Source organism: Staurois parvus, unplaced genomic scaffold (genome assembly GCF_062004578.1).
Source record: "Staurois parvus isolate SC_StPar_1 unplaced genomic scaffold, SC_StPar_1.0 ptg000887l, whole genome shotgun sequence".
Classification (NCBI taxonomy): Eukaryota; Metazoa; Chordata; class Amphibia; order Anura; family Ranidae; genus Staurois; species Staurois parvus.
This window is the reverse complement of record NW_028318683.1, coordinates 193,162-213,688: the sequence shown is the minus strand read 5'-3', so window position 1 is coordinate 213,688 and position 20,527 is coordinate 193,162. Positions and strand designations below refer to the sequence as shown.

General features: G+C 41.6%; 1 protein-coding gene across 1 annotated transcript in view; it reads left to right on the top strand.

Moving 5' to 3' along the window:
* Positions 1-20,527, top strand: part of C3 (complement C3) — a 151,937-nt gene that overhangs the window by 49,573 nt on the left and 81,837 nt on the right. Inside the window, exons 14-17 of the mRNA XM_089656129.1 lie at positions 2,990-3,151; positions 11,703-11,832; positions 15,033-15,107; positions 16,949-17,149. Coding sequence (XP_089512255.1) covers positions 2,990-3,151; positions 11,703-11,832; positions 15,033-15,107; positions 16,949-17,149 — 568 coding nt within the window. The remainder of the gene's footprint in view (positions 1-2,989; positions 3,152-11,702; positions 11,833-15,032; positions 15,108-16,948; positions 17,150-20,527) is intronic.

Here is a 20,527-nt window from a genome sequence, read left to right as displayed (position 1 = left end):
ATCAAAATTTCCCTGTTATAGTTACTGACTTTTTTGCTCTCACCTGGGAATTTTGGAGATTTGAAACTTAAAGCAGGTTTGCTTTAACCCCTGCTCTGTTAGCACATACTGCCAAAAGCCAAAGAAAATACCTGACACTTCTGGTTATGGAAGGGCATGTCACTTAACCCATGTGATGGCAATGGGCTAATCAGCACTATCACATGGGTAGTCCCTAACCCTGTGTAAGCTATGACCCAAGCAACTAGGAGTTTACAGAGGACTTTGCGTTCAATGGAGTGGTAGGAAGGTACCTATATGCCCACATGGAAGAAAACTATATTTGAAATATATTTTAAGATTTTCTTCCCAAATATATTGACATATACTTGAAATGCTAGAATTTTGGCCATATTTAATATATTTCAAAATATATTTCAAAAAAAAAAATTACACACACACACATATATATATATATATATATATATACTGCATGTTGAAATGCGTTTTTATTACAAAATATATGAAAAATATTTTTAAAAATACATTTCAGATATACTGTATGTCTTTAAAAATACAAATCTACATTTTTGGAATACGTTTACAAATATATGCAAAAATAAATGTTAAAATGATTTTTTTATATGTCAAAAAACATCTGAAGAATATATTTAACAAATACATATTTTTAAAAATATTTTTCATATATTTTGTAATATATAAACTCATTTCAACATGCAGTATATATATATATATATATATATATATATATGCTTCAATTTTGGCCATATTCAATATATTTCAAAATATATTTAAAAAAAAAAAAATTACACATATATATATATACTGCATGTTGAAATATACAGTTGCAAGAAAAAGTATGTGAACCCCTTGGGATTACGTGGAGTTTTGCATGAATTGGGCATAAAATGTGCTCTGAATGTCATCTAAGTCACAACAATAGAAGAATACAGTCTGCTGAACATAATATTACACAAACATTAGATGTTGCCATGGTTTAATTGCACATAACATGTAAACATTCACAGTGCAGGGAGGAAAAAGTATGTGAACCTTTGGACTTAATAACTGGTTGACCCTCCTTTGGCAGCAATAACCTCAACCAAACGTTTCCTGTAGTTGCAGATCAGACCTGCACAACGATCTGGAGTAATTTTGGACCACTCCTCTTCACAAGACTGTTTCAGTGTAGCAATATTCTTGGGATGTCTGGTGTGAATCGCTCTCTTAAGGTTATGCCACAGCATTTTAATCGGGTTGAGGTCAGGACTCTGACTGGGCCACTCCAGAAGGTGTATTCTGTGATGTTGCAGCCATTGTTTTGTTGAATTACTTGTATGCTTTGGGTCATTGTCCTGTTGCATCACCCATCCTCTGCGGAGCTTCAGTTGGCGGACAGATTTTCTTACGTTTTCCTGAAAAATGTCTTGATAAACTGTGGAATTCATTTTCATATCAATGACAACAATCCATCCAGGCCCTGAGGCAGCAAAGCAGCCCCAAACCATGATGCTCCCTCCGCCATGTTTTACAGTGGGGATGAGGTTTTGATGTTGGTGTGCTGTGCCTTTTTTTCTCCACACATAGTGTTGTGTGTTCTTCCCAAACAACTCAATCTGGGTTTCATCTCTCCACAGTATATTTTGCCAGTAGTGCTGTGGAACATCCAGGTGCTCTTTTGCAAACTTCAAACGTGCTGCAATATTCTTTTTGGACAGCATTGGCTTCCTCCGTGGTGTCCTCCCATGTACTCCATTCTTGTTTAATGTTCTCCTTATTGTAGATGTGTCAACAAAAATGTTAGCATGTGCCAGAGATTTCTGTAGGTCTTTAGCTGACACTCTGGGATTCTTCTTTACCTCATGCAGCATTCGGCGCTGTGCTCTTGCAGTCATTTTTATAGGACAACCACGCCTAGGGAGAGTAGCAACAGTGCTAAACTTTCTCCATTTGTAGACAGTCTGTCTTACTGTGGACACATGAACATCAAGGCTTTTGGAGATACTTTTGTAACCCTTTCCAGCTTCATGCAAGTCAACAATTCTTGATCGTAGGTCTTCTGAGAGCTTTTTTCTGCGAGGCATGGTTCACATCAGACAGTGCTTCTTGAAACCAGTAAACCCAAAACAGGTGTGTGTTTTTTAAGGGCAGGACAGCTGTCAGCAACACATCCAATATCATCACACTGATTGGAGTCAAGGTTGGCTCACTCCTGGCTCCAATTAGCTCTGGGAGAAGTCATTAAGCTAGGGCCTCACATACTTTTTCCTCCCTGCAGTGTGAATGTTTACATGTTATGTGCAATTAAACCATGGCAACATCTAATGTTTGTATAGTATTATGTTCAGCAGACTGTGTTCTTCTATTGTTGTGACTTAGATGATGTTCAGAGCACATTTTATGCCCAATTCATGCAAAACTCCACATAATCCTAAGGGGTTCACATACTTTTTCTTGCAACTGTATTTATTTATTGAAATATATTTTGAAATATATTGAATATGGCCAAAATTGTAGCATTTCAAATATATGTCAATATATTTGGGAAGAATATTTTAAAAATATATATTTCAAATGTATTTTTTTTCTATATGGGTGCAGAGTTCTGCATTAATGTGTACCTGTTGTTTTGCCCTCCGTAGAACAGTATAGGAAGAGGTATAGGTGAGTGTAGGTGAGGAGAGGAAAGTAAGGCATTCAGTGACAAACTGCCACAAACTTGGAGGCAGATATATATCATATCCAATCCCTGGGCCAGTACCTGTTGATAATGTTTGTTGCAGTACCTACAGGTGATGTCCCTTGAACTTAAGAAAACCTACAAAGCTACCATGTTATACACCTTGTTAATATTATCTAAATTAATATGTGTAGATCTAGAAATAATATATATATATATATATATATATATATATATATATAATTATATATATATATTTATTTATTTTTTATTTTTTTTTAAACCTGAAGTATTTATGTTACTTTTCAGTTGGAGGTAACGGGTAACACAGATCGAGACAACAAAGTTCAAAGTCCTGGTTCGGCCATGAAGCTAAGGATGAAGGGAGATCACAAGTCCTACGTGGGATTGGTAGCTGTGGACAAAGGTGTCTTTGTATTGAACAGCAAGTACAAGATATCCCAGAGCAAGGTGAGCACAACCACTCCATGACCAAACTTCGTGATACCTTTGTTACCTAAAAATTTGCAAAAAATTTGGTAAAAAGCACTTACAGCAGTAATAAACCCAAAGGCAAACATTTATTTTATTAATTTTTTTATTTATTTCAGGTACTTATATAGTGCCGTCAATGTACGTAGCGCTTTACATATACAGTCAGGTCCATAAATATTGGGACATCGACACAATTCTAACATTTTTGGCTCTATACACCACCACAATGGATTTGAAATGAAATGAACAAGATGTGCTTTAACTGCAGACTGTCAGCTTTAATTTGAGTGTATTTACATAAAAATCAGGTGAACGGTGTAGGAATTACAACAGTTTGCATATGTGCCTCCCACTTGTTAAGGGACCAAAAGTAATGGGACAGAATAATAATCATAAATCAAACTTTCACTTTTTAATACTTGGTTGCAAATCCTTTGCAGTCAATTACAGCCTGAAGTCTGGAACGCATAGACATCACCACATGTTGGGTTTCATCCCTGGTGATGCTCTGCCAGGCCTCTACTGCAACTGTCTTCAGTTCCTGCTTGTTCTTGGGGCATTTTCCCTTCAGTTTTGTCTTCAGCAAGTGAAATGCATGCTCAATCGGATTCAGATCAGGTGATTGACTTGGCCATTGCATAACATTCCACTTCTTTCCCTTAAAAAACTCTTTGGTTGCTTTTGCAGTATGCTTTGGGTCATTGTCCATCTGCACTGTGAAGCGTCCAATGAGTTGTGAAGCATTTGGCTGAATATGAGCAGATAATATTGCCCAAAACACTTCAGAATTAATCCTGCTGCTTTTTTCAGCAGTCACATCATCAATAAATTCAAGAGAACCAGTTCCATTGGCAGCCATACATGCCCACGCCATGACACTACCACCACCATGCTTCACTGATTAGGTGGTATGCTTAGGATCATGAGCAGTTCCTTTCCTTCTCCATACTCTTCTCTTCCCATCACTCTGGTACAAGTTGATCTTGGTCTCATCTGTCCATAGGATGTTGTTCCAGAACTGTGAAGGCTTTTTTACATGTCGTTTGGCAAACTCTAATCTGGCCTTCCTGTTTTTGAGGCTCACCAATGGTTTCCATCTTGTGGTGAACCCTCTGTATCCACTCTGGTGAAGTCTTCTCTTGATTGTTGACTTTGACACACATACACCTACCTCCTGGAGAGTGTTCTTGATCTGGCCAACTGTTGTGAAGGGTGTTTTCTTCACCAGGGAAAGAATTCTTCGGTCATCCACCACAGTTGTTTTCCGTGGTCTTCCAGGTCTTTTGGTGTTGCTGAGCTCACCGGTGCGTTCCTTCTTTTTAAGAATGTTCCAAACAGTTGTTTTGGCCACGCCTAATGTTTTTGCTATCTCTCTGATGGGTTTGTTTTGTTTTTTCAGCCTAATGATGGCTTGCTTCACTGATAGTGACAGCTCTTTGGATCTCATCTTGAGAGTTGACAGCAACAGATTCCAAATGCAAATAGCACACTTGAAATGAACTCTGGACCTTTTATCTGCTCATTGTAATTGGGATAATGAGGGAATAACACACACCTGGCCATGTAACAGCTGAGAAGCCAATTGTCCCATTACTTTTGGTCCCTTAATAAGAGGGAGGCACATATGCAAACTGTTGTAATTCCTACACCGTTCACCTGATTTGGATGTAAATACCCTCAAATTAAAACTGACAGTCTGCAGTTAAAGCACATCTTGTTCGTTTCATTTCAAATCCATTGTGGTGGTGTATAGAGCCAAAAATGTTAGAATTGTGTCGATGTCCCAATATTTATGGACCTGACTGTATATTGTACATTCACATCAGTCCCTAACCCTCAAGGGGTGTACAATCTAAGGTCCCTAACTTACATTCATACATACACATACTAGGGCCAATTTAGACAGGAGCCAATTAACCTCCCAGCATGTCTTTGGAGTGTGTGAGGAAACTGGAGTACCCGGAGGAAACCCACACAGGCACAGGGAAACATGCAAACTCCAGGCAGGTGGTGCCGTGACTGGGATGAAACATTTATTACATTGCAGATTACCAATTCTTAGATGTAGGGCTGCCTTCGTTTTCTTTTTTTCTATTTTCATCTGGTGATACAGTGAGTAAATCTGTTGTTTTTCAAAAGAGCATGCTCTCTTGAAGATGGTATCAGTTACAAGGATGAGACAAACCATTTACTACTAATAGGGGTGCTTACAATGATCTGATTTTAATTATTTATGTAGAATCTTTATCCCAAAGGGAAAAAAACTGTTACTGTAACTGCTTTTAAAGTATTAGCTGGAGTTTGGCTTCAATGTGTCAAATCTGCTTCCAGGTAGAAGCATTCTACAGTCTCCACTGCAGGTGGCGCTTATCTGTAGCAGCAATGCAACTGGAATTCAGGAGAAACTGGGCTTCTCTATGGTTTCCTTGTTCCCATGGAACAGTGATCCCGTTGGATGTGTTGGATCCAGGTGACTCTGGCTGCCATCTTGGGTCATGCAGAGTCTTTTTAAGTCTCGGCCCCCAGGTTTTGGCACGCTTTTTGCGAGTAGCTAATGTAGGGACAGGAGACCCGTGTGTCAGGGACAGCAATAGCAGAAGGGAGAGATTCCAGAGGTGTCGGGAAAGAGTAGGGACTACGTCTGCCTCTGCAGGAAGCTTCCCTTTAGCTTGGACCGGCCAAGCCACACTGTACTCCCCTTGGCAGACACTGTCGGTGGTTCAGATCCACTACCACTGAATCTGTCTGCTCTGAACTGTTGTAAGTGCCCTGGCCGGGTGAGCTCTCCTGTCGGGCTTGTTTATACTGTTTTACAAGTTCTGCAATACATTGTTGTTTGCAATCCAATTAATTTACTAAAACTGGAGATTGCAAAATGTGGTGCAACTCTCCATAGAAACCAATCAGCTTCCACGTTTTATTGCTAAAGTTAATTGAACAAGCTGACGTTAGAAACTGATTGGCTACCATGCACAGCTGCGTCAGATTCTGAGTGCACCGGTTTTAGTAAATCTACCCCTGTGTGCTTTCTACCTCCACATCATGTTGCAGTTACTGACCATACTAGTCCATCACACTAGCCTTGTTTTCAAGCGGCAGAAAGGCGTTTGGGAAGCGTTTTTACCGCTTCCCAAACGCCTCGGACAATTCTGCCTATTGTAGCACATGGTGCTGTTCTAACGGGAGCGGTAGCGTCGCGGTACGGCAAAACGGATGCCTCTGGTCGAGTCAGGAGGCGTTGAAGCCTCCTATTCTAGTCTATGGTGTCACTCTGCAAATGCCCGGCCGGCGTTTGTGGTGCGGTTGTGACGCGGTTGCGGGGCGTTTGCGGAGCGGTAACACCATCCAAACTTCATTATAGGCGTTTGTGGGGCGTTTTTAACGCTCAGCAAACACCTAGCAAACCGCTGGTGAACCACGCATGCGGCGTTTGCAGAGCGTTTGCGGAGCGTTTAAAAACGCTCTGCAAATGCAGGACCAATGCTTGCCAAACGCTATAGGGGTGTTTGGCAAGAGTTGGTAAAACAGTCAAGTGTGAACGAGCCCTAACACTCCCCTCCCCCCAGACTGACAATGCTGCTGTCCAAAGGTGCCCCCTGTGCTTCTTCATCCAGCATTGGGGCACTCTAATACAGGAGGTTTGTTACTGGCCAGATCGTCCGGTGAAAACAATGGGGGAAAAAACCTAAAAAAAGAAAACTGATGCAGCCACCATAACTTATGATTGGTAAGCTGAAATGCATTTCATTTTTCATTTTGGGTATAATACAGCATAAAGGCCAAACTAATGCAGGCCATAGATGAGTCGAAAATTGGCCGATTTTTCGACCAAAAAAAAAATCGGCTGATTTTCGCACCGTTAGTGGGTTAATTGGTCGGCCGTTTTTTGGGGTTTTGGCACATTTTTTTTATCGGTCCAGTTGGAAAATTCGCGCCAGATTTTGACGATTCGCTGATTTTCCCGGCGATGATGGGCAAATCGACCGATCATTTTACCGATAAAAAATCTGCGCATGAGCCGTGATCTGCAAAAAAAGAAGAAGAAGAAGAAGAAAAAGAAGAAGAAGAAGAAGAAAAAGAAGAAGAAGAGGAATAAGAAAAAGAAGAGGAATAAGAAAAAGAAGAAAAAGAAAAAGAAGAGGAATAAGAAAAAGAAGAAAAAGAAAAAGAAGAAGAAGAAGAAGAAAAGAAGAAGAAAAAGAAGAGGAATAATAAAAAGAAGAAGAAAAAGAAGAGGAATAAGAAAAAGAAGAAAAAGAAAAAGAGGAGGAAGAAAAAGAAGAGGAATAAGAAAAAGAAGAAAAAGAAAAAGAAGAGGAATAAGAAAAAGAAGAAGAAGAAAAAGGAGAGGAATAAGAAAAAGAAGAAAAAGAAAAAGAAGAGGAATAAGAAAAAGAAGAAAAAGAAGAAGAAGAAGAAAAAGAAGAAGAAAAAGAAGAGGAATAAGAAAAAGAAGAAAAAGAAGAAGAAAAGAAGAGGAAGAAAAAAGAAGTAGAATTCCAGTCCGCTATTATATTTTATATGAAAAGTCTTGCGGTTGCAACAATGTATCTATTTGTATCTGAATAATAACATCTGTATCCGAAATGCATACAAATAGATACATTGTTGCAACCGGAAGACTTTTTCATGTAAAATATAATAGCAGAGCTCTCTGCAAGGGACAGAAGTAATTATGGGGTTAAATGCTGGCTGTAGACGGGACGAAAATCGGCTGGTTTTTTTTCCTGTTGGTGGTAACGTAAGCCGATCGAACGTCCGATTTTTTTTTTTTTTAATAAAAAAACGGTTGGTTTTCGACCCGTCTATGGCCTGCATAAGTCTGCTGCAGGTCCACAAAACGTTCGCCATAATGTGCATGTATGCTGTGCAACCATATCCTCAGAGATGTAAATTCTTCAGTTCTCCTTGTCCATCATCCTTATCTTCTCCTGGGTTTGATGCCTTCCAGGTCCGTCAATGAACAGCTGCTGATGAGTGCCTGATTTAGGGCTCATGTACACATGAAGTCCACTAGACATTAAGCTCCCCTGGCATTTAGCCATGTTTAGCGCTTGGGTGTTTATTCATTTGATTGGCCCGAGTATTTTCCATTGACATGGATAAACACCCAAGCGCTAAATGCAGCTGGTGTTTAGCTGTGTTTAGATGCGTTTAGCCACGTTTACACATGTTTTTGCCATGTTTAGAGTTTTTTGGCCAAAACGTTCCTCTCCTGAATGCAATTCTTCTGCATTCAGGAGAGGAACGCTTAACTGCTTGTAAACTCTGCTGCTCCTGAATGAGGCCTATGTGCAGATGGACACATAGGCTTTTTATTGAGTTGAGTTCAGGGGCTTTGGCAAAAAAACGCCAAAATCTCCTAATCTCACATTTAGGAGCAGCAGTGTACATGAGGCCATGAGGGTTCATGCACATTGGATGCTCAAAACCCATTTTCTAGATGCCTTTCTGCTGGTAGCATAAAAAAGTTTGACTCTGTAAAATGTGTGTACAGTGTTATGTCGCGTTTAGCCACCTCAAATGCTTGGGCATTAATTCATTTTATTGGCCAGAATAATCATTTATTCCGGCAGTTGAAATGAATTAATGTTCAAGCGCTAAATGCGCCTAGTGTTGACGCGCATGTAGACGCTGCTGATCCTAAACTCTGATAAAAGCCTTTGCATGCATGAGCACGTAAGGGCTAATTTACCAAAACTAGAGAAATCTGTAGCAGCTCTGCATATAAACCAATCCAGGTTTTTTTTGTCAAAGCTTGAACAAGCTGAAGTTAGAAGCTGATTGGTTATCATGTACAGCTGAACCAGATTTTGCATGCTCCAGTTTTAGTAAATCAGCTTTTATGGAGTTGTGTTCAGGGACTTTGGCAAAAAAATACCAAAAGTTCCAAAAACATGAGTTTAGGAGCAGCAGTGTGCTTGAGACCTTATTGTTGGCTTCTTACAAAATTGGCAGTAATGGGCATTGCACTTAAACACCGCAAGCAGTATGCCCTTATAAACAAAATGATAACAAAGTAGTTTATTGGCAGAAGAGACTTACTGTATTTTTTCGCTATTTAAGACGCACCTAGGTTTTAGTGGAGGAAACAAGAAGAGACTGCGGACATAGTACAGGAGATGACCAGAGACTGCGGACATAGTACAGGAGATGACCAGAGACTGCGGACACAGTACAGGAGATGACCAGAGACTGCGGACACAGTACAGGAGATGACCAGAGACTGCGGACACAGTACAGGAGATGACCAGAGACTGCGGACACAGTACAGGAGATGACCAGAGACTGCGGACATAGTACAGGAGATGACCAGAGACTGCGGACATAGTACAGGAGATGACCAGAGGCTGCAGACACAGTACAGGGGATGACCAGAGACTGAGGACATAGTACAGGAGATGACCAGAGACTGCGGACACAGTACAGGAGATGACCAGAGACTGCGGACACAGTACAGGAGATGACCAGAGACTGCGGACAAAGTACAGGAGATGACCAGAGACTGCGGACACAGTACAGGAGATGACCAGAGACTGCGGACATAGTACAGGAGATGACCAGAGACTGCAGACATAGTACAGGAGATGACCGGAGACTGCGGACACAGTACAGGAGATGACCAGAGACTGCGGTCATACTACAGGAGATGACCAGAGACTGTGGACATAGTACAGGAGATGACCAGAGACTGCGGACACAGTACAGGAGATGACCAGAGACTGCGGACATACTACAGGAGATGAAAAGAGACTGCGTACATATTATAGGAGATGACCAGAGACTGTGGACATAGTACAGGGATGACCAGAGACTGTGGATGTAGTACAGGAGATGACCAGAGACTGCGGACATAATACCATACTACAGGAGTTGACCAGAGACTGCTGACACAGTACAGGAGATGACCAGAGACTGCGGACATAGTACAGGAGATGACCAGAGACTGCGGACACAGTACAGGAGATGACCAGAGACTGCGGACATAGTACAGGAGATGACCAGAGACTGCATTCACAGTACAGGAGATGACCAGAGACTGCAGACACAGTACAGGAGATGACCAGAGACTGCAGACACAGTACAGGGGATGACCAGAGACTGCAGACATAGTACAGGAGATGACCAGAGACTGCGGACATAGAACAGGAGATGACCAGAGACTGCGGACACAGTACAGGGGATGACCAGAGACTGCGGACACAGTACAGGGGATGACCATAGACTGCGGACATAGTACTGGAGATGACCAGAGACTGCAGACCTTTGGGGAGCGGAAGGGGGGAGAGCAGTTACCCAAATTTGTCAGGTACCCGCTCCCACTTCTGCGGAGTTGTCCTCCCTCCCCATCTTCTGGGACATGTGACAGGTCCCAGAAGGCTCCCGGACCATTGACAAAGCCCAGCGCTACTTGCACATGCGCAGTGGGCTCCCGGCTGTGAAGCCACAAGCTGTCACAGTTGGGTGCCCACACTAAAGATGCCGGCGCCCTGGAGAGAAGACGGTGAGGACATCACTGGACCGAGGAACAGGTAGGACCGAGGTGCAGGTTCTGCTGCACAGAGGACCCGAGCAGCCGGCCCGGTATTCTAACACGGCAGCGGTGGGAACAACGAGCTGGGTGCTCCATATTTGCTCCCTAAGATGCACTGACATTTCCCCCAATTTTTTGGGGGAAAAAAGTGCGTCTTATGGAGCAAAAAATACGGTATAAGGTCTCTTTTACTCTTCTACAAAAATGCACCCGCAGACTTTTTTTTTTCTATATGTTAACTTTAGTTATGCTTTAAACTTTAGTCCTCATGCACACTGGCCATTTTAAAAACGCCAGCAGCATTATATAGTCGTGTTAAAAACGCTTTTAATAAAAAGTTTTTCAGCATTTTTTAGCGTTTTTGCATTAATGTTTAGCTGCGTTTTTCCACGTTCCATTTTTTAGAGCTTTGTACATACAAAAAATAACATTTTGGCTCAAAAAACTCTCAAAAATGCTGGTTTTCTTCATTTTTCCGCGTTTTACCATGTTTTACCGCGTTTACCAGCATTAGAGCATTTTTACAGCTAAAAAACTCCCCTATGAACCCACTAGTTTAAAAAACGCTGAAAAAGTCTGTGTGCATGGACACATGGGGTAACATGCTGGGGGGTTTACTGGCTGTAGAAAAAAAACGCCAAAAGCCAAAAGCAGCCGCTGTAAAAACAAAAACGTCCAGTGTGAATGAGGACTTATAATAAAATGTTAAGTCTTAGCCAGGGGCAGACTGACCATTTGGAAACTCGGGCACTGCCCGAGGGCCCGGGGTCAGTAGGGGGCCCCATGAGATGCCCCTGGTACCTTTTTCATAGGCTTTTTTGAGTTTGGGCAAGGACACAAGGGCCCCATGATCCCCTATTGCCCGAGGGCCCCATGAGTTGTCAGTCTGCCCCTGGTCTTAGCGAAATCTATAAATCAATATTGGCTAGATTAAAAAAAAAAGTAATATTGTTGCTGGAAGAACTGCCCTGACTCTTTCTCTGTCCTATTTAGGTGTGGAATTTGGTGGAGAAGGCAGATCTTGGATGTACACCTGGATGCGGGGCTGACAACATGGGGGTGTTTTTTGATGCTGGCTTGACTTTTCAATCCAGTACAAAGACTACCACTGTGCAGAGATCAGGTTAGTTCCCTTTTATTTTCCTTTTCGTGTTAAAGTATAACTAAAGAAAACATTATTTTTTAGTTTTGGATGGAGTGGAGAGGGATTCGAACTCCTGTGAGCTTTTTTAGTGCTGTCTGTGCCCCCGTTAGGGTGATTACCCCTCTCTAGTCGTCCTGTTTACCATTATCATTGAAACTGAAAATAAAATAAAATCTAAAATTTTGGGTTGTTCCCAGAAACGTAATAAGAAGGGAAATCTTTCAATGGGGACACTAGTTCTGGTGACCTGGGGGGCACCAATGGATTCCCTTAATGTGCAGGAATTTCCTCTCACTACCTGTTTTGGCTATGGAACAGGATATGAAGGTAAATCTCCTCAATGGCACTTATGCAGGCTAGAGATGGGGAGAAAACCGGCCGTAGTTTTTTTTAGAAAAACGAAAAATTGGTCGTTCAATCAGCCGACGTTACCACCATTGGTAAAAAAAATCGGCTGATTTTTGTCCCATCTACGGCCGGCAATTATATTGAATATGCAGAAGAAGAAATAGAATATGAATAAAAAGAAAAAATAGAATATGAAGAAGAAGAAGAAATAAAATATGCAGAAGAAGAAGAAATAGAATATGCAGAAGATGAAATAGAATATGAAGAAAAAGAAATAGAAGAAGAAGAAATAGAATATGAAGAAGAGGAAGAAATAGAATATGCAGAAGATGAAGAAATAGAATATGCAGAAGATGAAATAGAATATGCAGAAGATGAAATAGAATACGAAGAAGAAGAAATAGAATATGCAGAAGATGAAATAGAATATGAAGAAGAAGAAATAGAATATGCAGAAGAGGAAGAAATAGAATATGCAGAAGATGAAATAGAATATGAAGAAGAAGAAATAGAATATGCAGAAGAAGAAGAAATAGAATATGCAGAAGTGGAAGAAATAGAATATGCAGAAGAGAAAGAAATAGAATATGAAGAAGTAGAAATAAAAAATGCAGAAGAAGAAATAGAATATGCAGAAGAAGAAATAGAATATACAGAAGAAAGAGAAGAAATAGAATATGCAGAAGAAGAAGAAATAGAATATGAATAAAAAGAATAAATAGAATATGCAGAAGAAGAAATAGAATATGCAGAAGAAGAAGAATTTGAAGAAATAGAATATGAATTAAAAGAAGAAATAGAATATGAAGAAGCAGAAGAAATAGAATATGCAGAAGAAGAAGAAATAGAATATGAATAATAATAAGAAGAAAAAGTTGTAACATTGTATCTATTTGTATCCATTTTGGATACAGATGTTTCTATTCGGGTATACAAATAGGTACAATGTTGCTATACTTTTAAATGTCAAATATAATATTGGACTGAAATTCTTTTTTTTTCTTCTTCTTCATATTCTATTTCTCCTTTTTTCTTTATATCCCATTTCTTCTTTTCTTCTTCTTCTTCTTCTTCTTCTTCTTCTTCTTCTTCTTCACATTCTATTTCTTCTATTTCTTCTTCTTCATATTCTATTTCTTCTTCTTTCTATTCTATTTCTTCTTTTTATTCATATTCTATTTCTTCTTCTTTCTATTCTATTTCTTCTTTTTATTCATATTCTATTTCTTCTTCTCATTCATATTCTATTTTTTTCCTTTTTCTTCTTTTCCTTCTTCTTTCATGTCACTGCTCATGCGCATTTTTTAAAATCGGAAAAAGATCGGCAGATTTGTCCATCATTGCCGCGAAAATCAGCAGAACGACAAATTTGGCAGATTATTTTCCAGCAGGACTGATAATCGAAAATGGCAAAAATCAACAAAAAATGGCCGACCGATTACCGCACTAATGATCTGAAAATCGGCCAATTTTTTTTTTTGCAGCCAATTTTCGGTCGTTTTTCATTCGATCTATGGCCGTCAGTAGATGGAAAAAAAACTGACCAGGGTTATAACCCTCCCTTAACTCTAAAAAAAAAAAACACAAAGAAAGACAGTTTTGCTTATACAGGGATTAGACTATGAATGGAAACCAGGGGCGGACTGACAACTCATTGGGCCCCCGGGCATTAGAGGATCATGGGGCCCCTGTGTCCTTGCCCAAACTCAAAAAAGCCTATGAAAAAGGTACCAGAAGCATCTCATGGGGCCCCCTACTGACCCCGGGCCCTCGGGCAGTGCCCGAGTTTCCAAATGGTCAGTCCGCCCCTGATGGAAACACTCCATGATTTGTAGGTGTGAAAGTGACTGCATGTTTCGTGTTGAAAGCGGAAGTGATGTAACATTCTTTTGCTGTGTGATGAGACACCTAGCTAACAGAAGGCAAACCTCACTTTCGTCATTCACTGTGTGCGTTGCTGGTAATGTCAGAGCTTACTGAGCTTCAAAGAGGGCAAGTTGTTGGTGCCGCTTAGCTGGTGCCTTTGTGATTGAAGTTGACAATTTATTTGCGGTGTCACGGGGTCCAGTATCAAAGGTTATGACAGTATAAACAGTTTCTGGGAAAATGTTGCCTGATAAGCATAAGCGCGGTCCACATGGTCAACTGACCGAAAGAGACAAATGGATATAGCGCAGGAAGGTGACCCGGAATAAAAAAACAACTATTGCAAAAGTAGCTGCAGAGCTCAATCTCAGTCCTGTGAAGACTGGGCCCTGTAAAGACTGAGATTGAGTTCTGCAGTCACTTTTGCAGCAGCTGTTTTCTCATTCTGGGTCACAATCCTGCACAATGTCCTTTTCTCTCTTTCAGTCAGTTGACCATGTCATACAGCCAGGGGCGGACTGACAACTCATGGGGCCCCCGGGCAATAGGGGATCATGGTGCCCCTGTGTCCTTGCCTACACTCAAACCACACCCAAAAAAGCCTATGAAAGGTACCAGGGGCATCTCATGGGACCCCCTTCTGACCCCAGGCCCTTGGGCAATGCCCAAGTTCCCAAATGGTCAGTCCGCCCCTGCATACAGCTTACGTTCATGAAACGATGTTTTCCTGGAAACTGTATGTGCCGTCATAGAAAAAGAATCACTCCTGCTTTCAATGCGAAACATGTCATCACTTTCACACCTGCATATCATTTAGTATTTCCATTTTTTTGTTCAACCTCTGTAATTCTGGATGCACAAGGAAAGGTCTCTCAATGGGAACGGGGGGTAATGACACATCTGCCTTTCCATGCTGCTTAAAACGAACAATATTATGTTTAATATTCTATCTTCTTGTAATTTAGAACTTCTGTGTGAAGCTCCTTTAAAACGGAAACGACGTTCCACAGCCCAGCTGATTGAACTGCAGAACAGTTATGGTGAGAAAATGATTCAGTAATATCTGTACAGGTCCAGTAATCTCATAAAATATAAATGCCGCCTTTAAAGGAAACTCCACTCAAAAATCACATTTTCAGCATATCAGTGATGTATACCGTATGTCAGGGCTTAAAATTTCAAGTCCTGAGCTACTAGCCAGGCCTTAGAGTTACTCGCCACCAACAAACACACACAAACAGACACCTGTACACACACACAGACATGTACATACACACACAGAAACATGTACACACACGCACAGAGACACATGTACACACACACACATACAGACACATGTATACACACACAGGCACATACAGACAGGCATACACACAGATACATGTACATACACAGAAATACACATGCACAGACACGTACATACAGACACATGTACATACATACACAAACACATGTACACACACACATGTATGTACATACACACAAACACACACACACGTACATGCACACACACAGACACATGTACAGGTACACACATGAACATACACACAGACACATGTACAATTGTACATGCATACACGGACACACACAAACACACTCACAGACACACACACACCCTAAAAAGTTGCAGTACTTCATTGTTCACTCACAGATCCGGGTACTGCACTCTAGGGGGAGGCAGAGAGCACAGCACACACTCCTTGCTTAGCTTTCACTGCGCTCAGCTATTGAGAAGTCTGATGGCTCCCAGTGCCAATGACAGATCTGGCCTGAGCTCCGAGCCTGCTCAGCAAGACGGCCCTGGGGGACACACTCACCCCCACCATAATTTCCACTCGCCCATTGGCGAGCAGGCGAGTGGAAATTTCAAGCCTTGCCGTATGTCCTACTTTTCTCATATAGCTGCAACCATCTTCTTCACAATGCAACAGCTCCTACCCAAGGTCACAAGATTGGTAATTGCCTATCTCCTACCCCAGCCTCTAACTGGATATTGAAGGAGTCGCAGCACAGGTAGAAGTTCTGCTTCCTTAGTTGTATCTCTTCCCCCAGCCTTTGATTGGATAGTGAAGCAGCAGTAGTATAGACTAAAGCTCCACTTCACAGGTTACAATTCCACCTTCAGCCTCTGATTGGATAAAGAGGGAGCAGCAGCTAAGGCTGACGTTCTGCTGCCTTGGTAATATTTATTCCTCCAGCTTGTGATTGGCTTGTTAAGCAGCAACAGCATAGGCTAAAGTTCCACTTCCTTAGTCATATATCTTCCCCCAGTCGTTGAGTAGATAGTGAAGGAGCAGTAGAACAGACTAAAGTTCCACTTTCTAAATTACATTTCCTCCTCCAGCCTCTGACTGGATAGGGAGGGGGCAGCAGCACAGGTGGGAGTCTGGCTACACTAACAGAAGAAAATAAATTAAAGAAAATTGACCCTAAACCATTATAGTTTTGTTTTCAAACCAACCACTGGGTGAATTAGTACCCACCTCCAATATCTCCCGCTAACTTTTCTCCTACCAATCCCAATGTTTAAAAAAACCCTCCAGCAAGCATATTTATTTAGTTGAGTTTGCCATGATTGTGGTAAAGTTTATGGCACCCCTTTCCTAAGTTCAATTCACCACTCCAGACCCACCACCTTCGTTGTTTCCTCTCATCGTCTTGCTGTCATCATGTCCTCAGAACTTGTGTGACTCCCACTAATGGACAGCAACGTGGGCTCATGAAGAAAATAGAAGATCCAAAAAGCTACATGACCACAAATTTGGGTGCGTAATTAGGTTTTTTTAAAGTGAGAGGATTAGCGGGAAGGTGATGAGGGGGAAATGTTTGGGGCTGGAGATAGTTTTAAAAATGGTTCTCATAATGCACTTATCTTTTTTAGCCTCCAAGTATGAAGGGCCGATAAGACAATGCTGCAAAGATGGCATGAGGGAGAACCCCATGGGTCACAGCTGTGAGATCAGAGCCACCCATATTACAGAGGAAAAGCCGTGTGTGGATGCCTTCCTGGACTGCTGTACCTACATTGAGAAGAGGAAGGCAGAAGAAAAGTATCAGAAAGATGTTGATGTTTTGGGAAGAAGTAAGGAGTAATGCCACACGTTGGCACTGGAAATTATATATAAGAACAGGGAAGCGGAGCGTCATTGAGGGTTTTAACTAAGTCCTATGCAGTCTATTATTATTATTATACAGGATTTATATAGCGCCAACAGTTTGCTCAGCGCTTTACAATATAACAGGAGACAATACAGCAACAATACAGTTCAATACAAGAGGGATAGGAGGGCCTGATCCTGAGAGCTTACAATCTAATAAGGAGAGGCTGGTGGAATGAAAGGTAATAACTAGAGATGAGCGAATCGAAGTATCCGAAGTGGAATTCGAGTCGAATTTCGGAAAAATTTCGATTCGTGCCGAATCCGAAAAACAGCCTAATTCGGACGCGCGAATCGAAATTTTTCCGAAAATGGCGGCTGACATGTGCGGCGACGGAGCGGGGATGTCGGGGAAGGCGCGCAGACAAGGCGCGCTGCCCCATAATGCATTCCTCAACGACATGTGATCGCATCAGCCAATCAGCAGCCAGCCAGCCAGCACTGTGTAATGGTCGAGGTATATATAGCGGCCATTTTGGAAATCTTCATTTGCCTGCAGTCATTGAACAGAGGCAGACCGCTCTGTACTAGGGACAGGGACAGAGTTAGGGCCACAGAAACGAGAATTGGGGACAGAGAGAAGTTACTTAGGGACAGAGAACCATTACTCAGGGACACAGACTTGTTAATGAGGGCCACAGAATCGTTATTTAGGGACAAAGAAACGCTAGTTAGGGCCACAGAATTCATACTCAGGGACAGACAGAATTGTTACTCAGTGCCAGAGAATTGTTACTTAGGGCCACAGAAACGTTATTAGGGCCACAGAATTTTTACTCAGGGACAGACAGAATTGTTACTGAGTGCCAGAGAATTGTTACTCAGGGACAGACAGAATTGTTACTGAGTGCCAGAGAATTCTTACTCAGGGCCACAGAATTCATTCTCAGGGACAGACAGAATTGTTACTCAGGGACAGACAGAATTGTTACTGAGTGCCAGAGAATTGTTACTCAGGGACAGACAGAATTGTTACTGAGTGCCAGAGAATTGTTACTCAGGGACAGACAGAATTGTTACTGAGTGCCAGAGAATTGTTACTCTCACAGACACAAAATTGTTACTTGCACAGACACAGAATTGTTACTTGCACAGACACACAATTGTTACTCAGGGCCACAGAATTCATACTCAGGGACAGACAGAATTGTTACTGAGTGCCAGAGAATTCTTACTCAGGGCCACAGAATTCATACTCAGGGACAGACAGAATTGTTACTCAGGGACAGACAGAATTGTTACTGAGTGCCAGAGAATTGTTACTCAGGGACAGACAGAATTGTTACTGAGTGCCAGAGAATTGTTACTCTCACAGACACAAAATTGTTACTTGCACAGACACAGAATTGTTACTTGCACAGACACACAATTGTTACTCAGGGCCACAGAATTCATACTCAGGGACAGACAGAATTGTTACTGAGTGCCAGAGAATTGTTACTCAGGGACAGACAGAATTGTTACTGAGTGCCAGAGAATTGTTACTCTCACAGACACAAAATTGTTACTTGCACAGACACAGAATTGTTACTCGCACAGAGACAGAATTGTTACTCAGGGCCACAGAATTCATACTCAGGGACAGACAGAATTGTTACTGAGTGCCAGAGAATTGTTACTCAGGGAAGACAGAATTGTTACTGAGTGCCATAGAATTGTTACTCAGGGACAGACAGAATTGTTACTGAGTGCCAGAGAATTGTTACTCTCACAGACACAAAATTGTTACTTGCACAGACACAGAATTGTTACTCGCACAGAGACAGAATTGTTACTCAGGGCCACAGAATTCATACTCAGGGACAGACAGAATTGTTACTGAGTGCCAGAGAATTGTTACTCAGGGACAGACAGAATTGTTACTGAGTGCCAGAGAATTGTTACTCTCACAGACACAAAATTGTTACTTGCACAGACACAGAATTGTTACTTGCACAGACACACAATTGTTACTGAGTGCCAGAGAATTGTTACTCAGGGACAGACAGAATTGTTACTGAGTGCCAGAGAATTGTTACTCAGGGACAGACAGAATTGTTACTGAGTGCCAGAGAATTGTTACTCAGGGACAGACAGAATTGTTACTGAGTGCCAGAGAATTGTTACTCTCACAGACACAAAATTGTTACTTGCACAGACACAGAATTGTTACTCGCACAGAGACAGAATTGTTACTCAGGGCCACAGAATTCATACTCAGGGACAGACAGAATTGTTACTGAGTGCCAGAGAATTGTTACTCAGGGACAGACAGAATTGTTACTGAGTGCCAGAGAATTGTTACTCTCACAGACACAAAATTGTTACTTGCACAGACACAGAATTGTTACTTGCACAGACACACAATTGTTACTGAGTGCCAGAGAATTGTTACTCAGGGACAGACAGAATTGTTACTGAGTGCCAGAGAATTGTTACTCAGGGACAGACAGAATTGTTACTGAGTGCCAGAGAATTGTTACTCTCACAGACACAAAATTGTTACTTGCACAGACACAGAATTGTTACTCGCACAGAGACAGAATTGTTACTCAGGGCCACAGAATTCATACTCAGGGACAGACAGAATTGTTACTGAGTGCCAGAGAATTGTTACTCAGGGAAGACAGAATTGTTACTGAGTGCCATAGAATTGTTACTCAGGGACAGACAGAATTGTTACTGAGTGCCAGAGAATTGTTACTCTCACAGACACAAAATTGTTACTTGCACAGACACAGAATTGTTACTCGCACAGAGACAGAATTGTTACTCAGGGCCACAGAATTCATACTCAGGGACAGACAGAATTGTTACTGAGTGCCAGAGAATTGTTACTCAGGGACAGACAGAATTGTTACTGAGTGCCAGAGAATTGTTACTCTCACAGACACAAAATTGTTACTTGCACAGACACAGAATTGTTACTTGCACAGACACACAATTGTTACTGAGTGCCAGAGAATTGTTACTCAGGGACAGACAGAATTGTTACTGAGTGCCAGAGAATTGTTACTCAGGGACAGACAGAATTGTTACTGAGTGCCAGAGAATTGTTACTCAGGGACAGACAGAATTGTTACTGAGTGCCAGAGAATTGTTACTCTCACAGACACAAAATTGTTACTTGCACAGACACAGAATTGTTACTCGCACAGAGACAGAATTGTTACTCAGGGCCACAGAATTCATACTCAGGGACAGACAGAATTGTTACTGAGTGCCAGAGAATTGTTACTCAGGGACAGACAGAATTGTTACTGAGTGCCAGAGAATTGTTACTCTCACAGACACAAAATTGTTACTTGCACAGACACAGAATT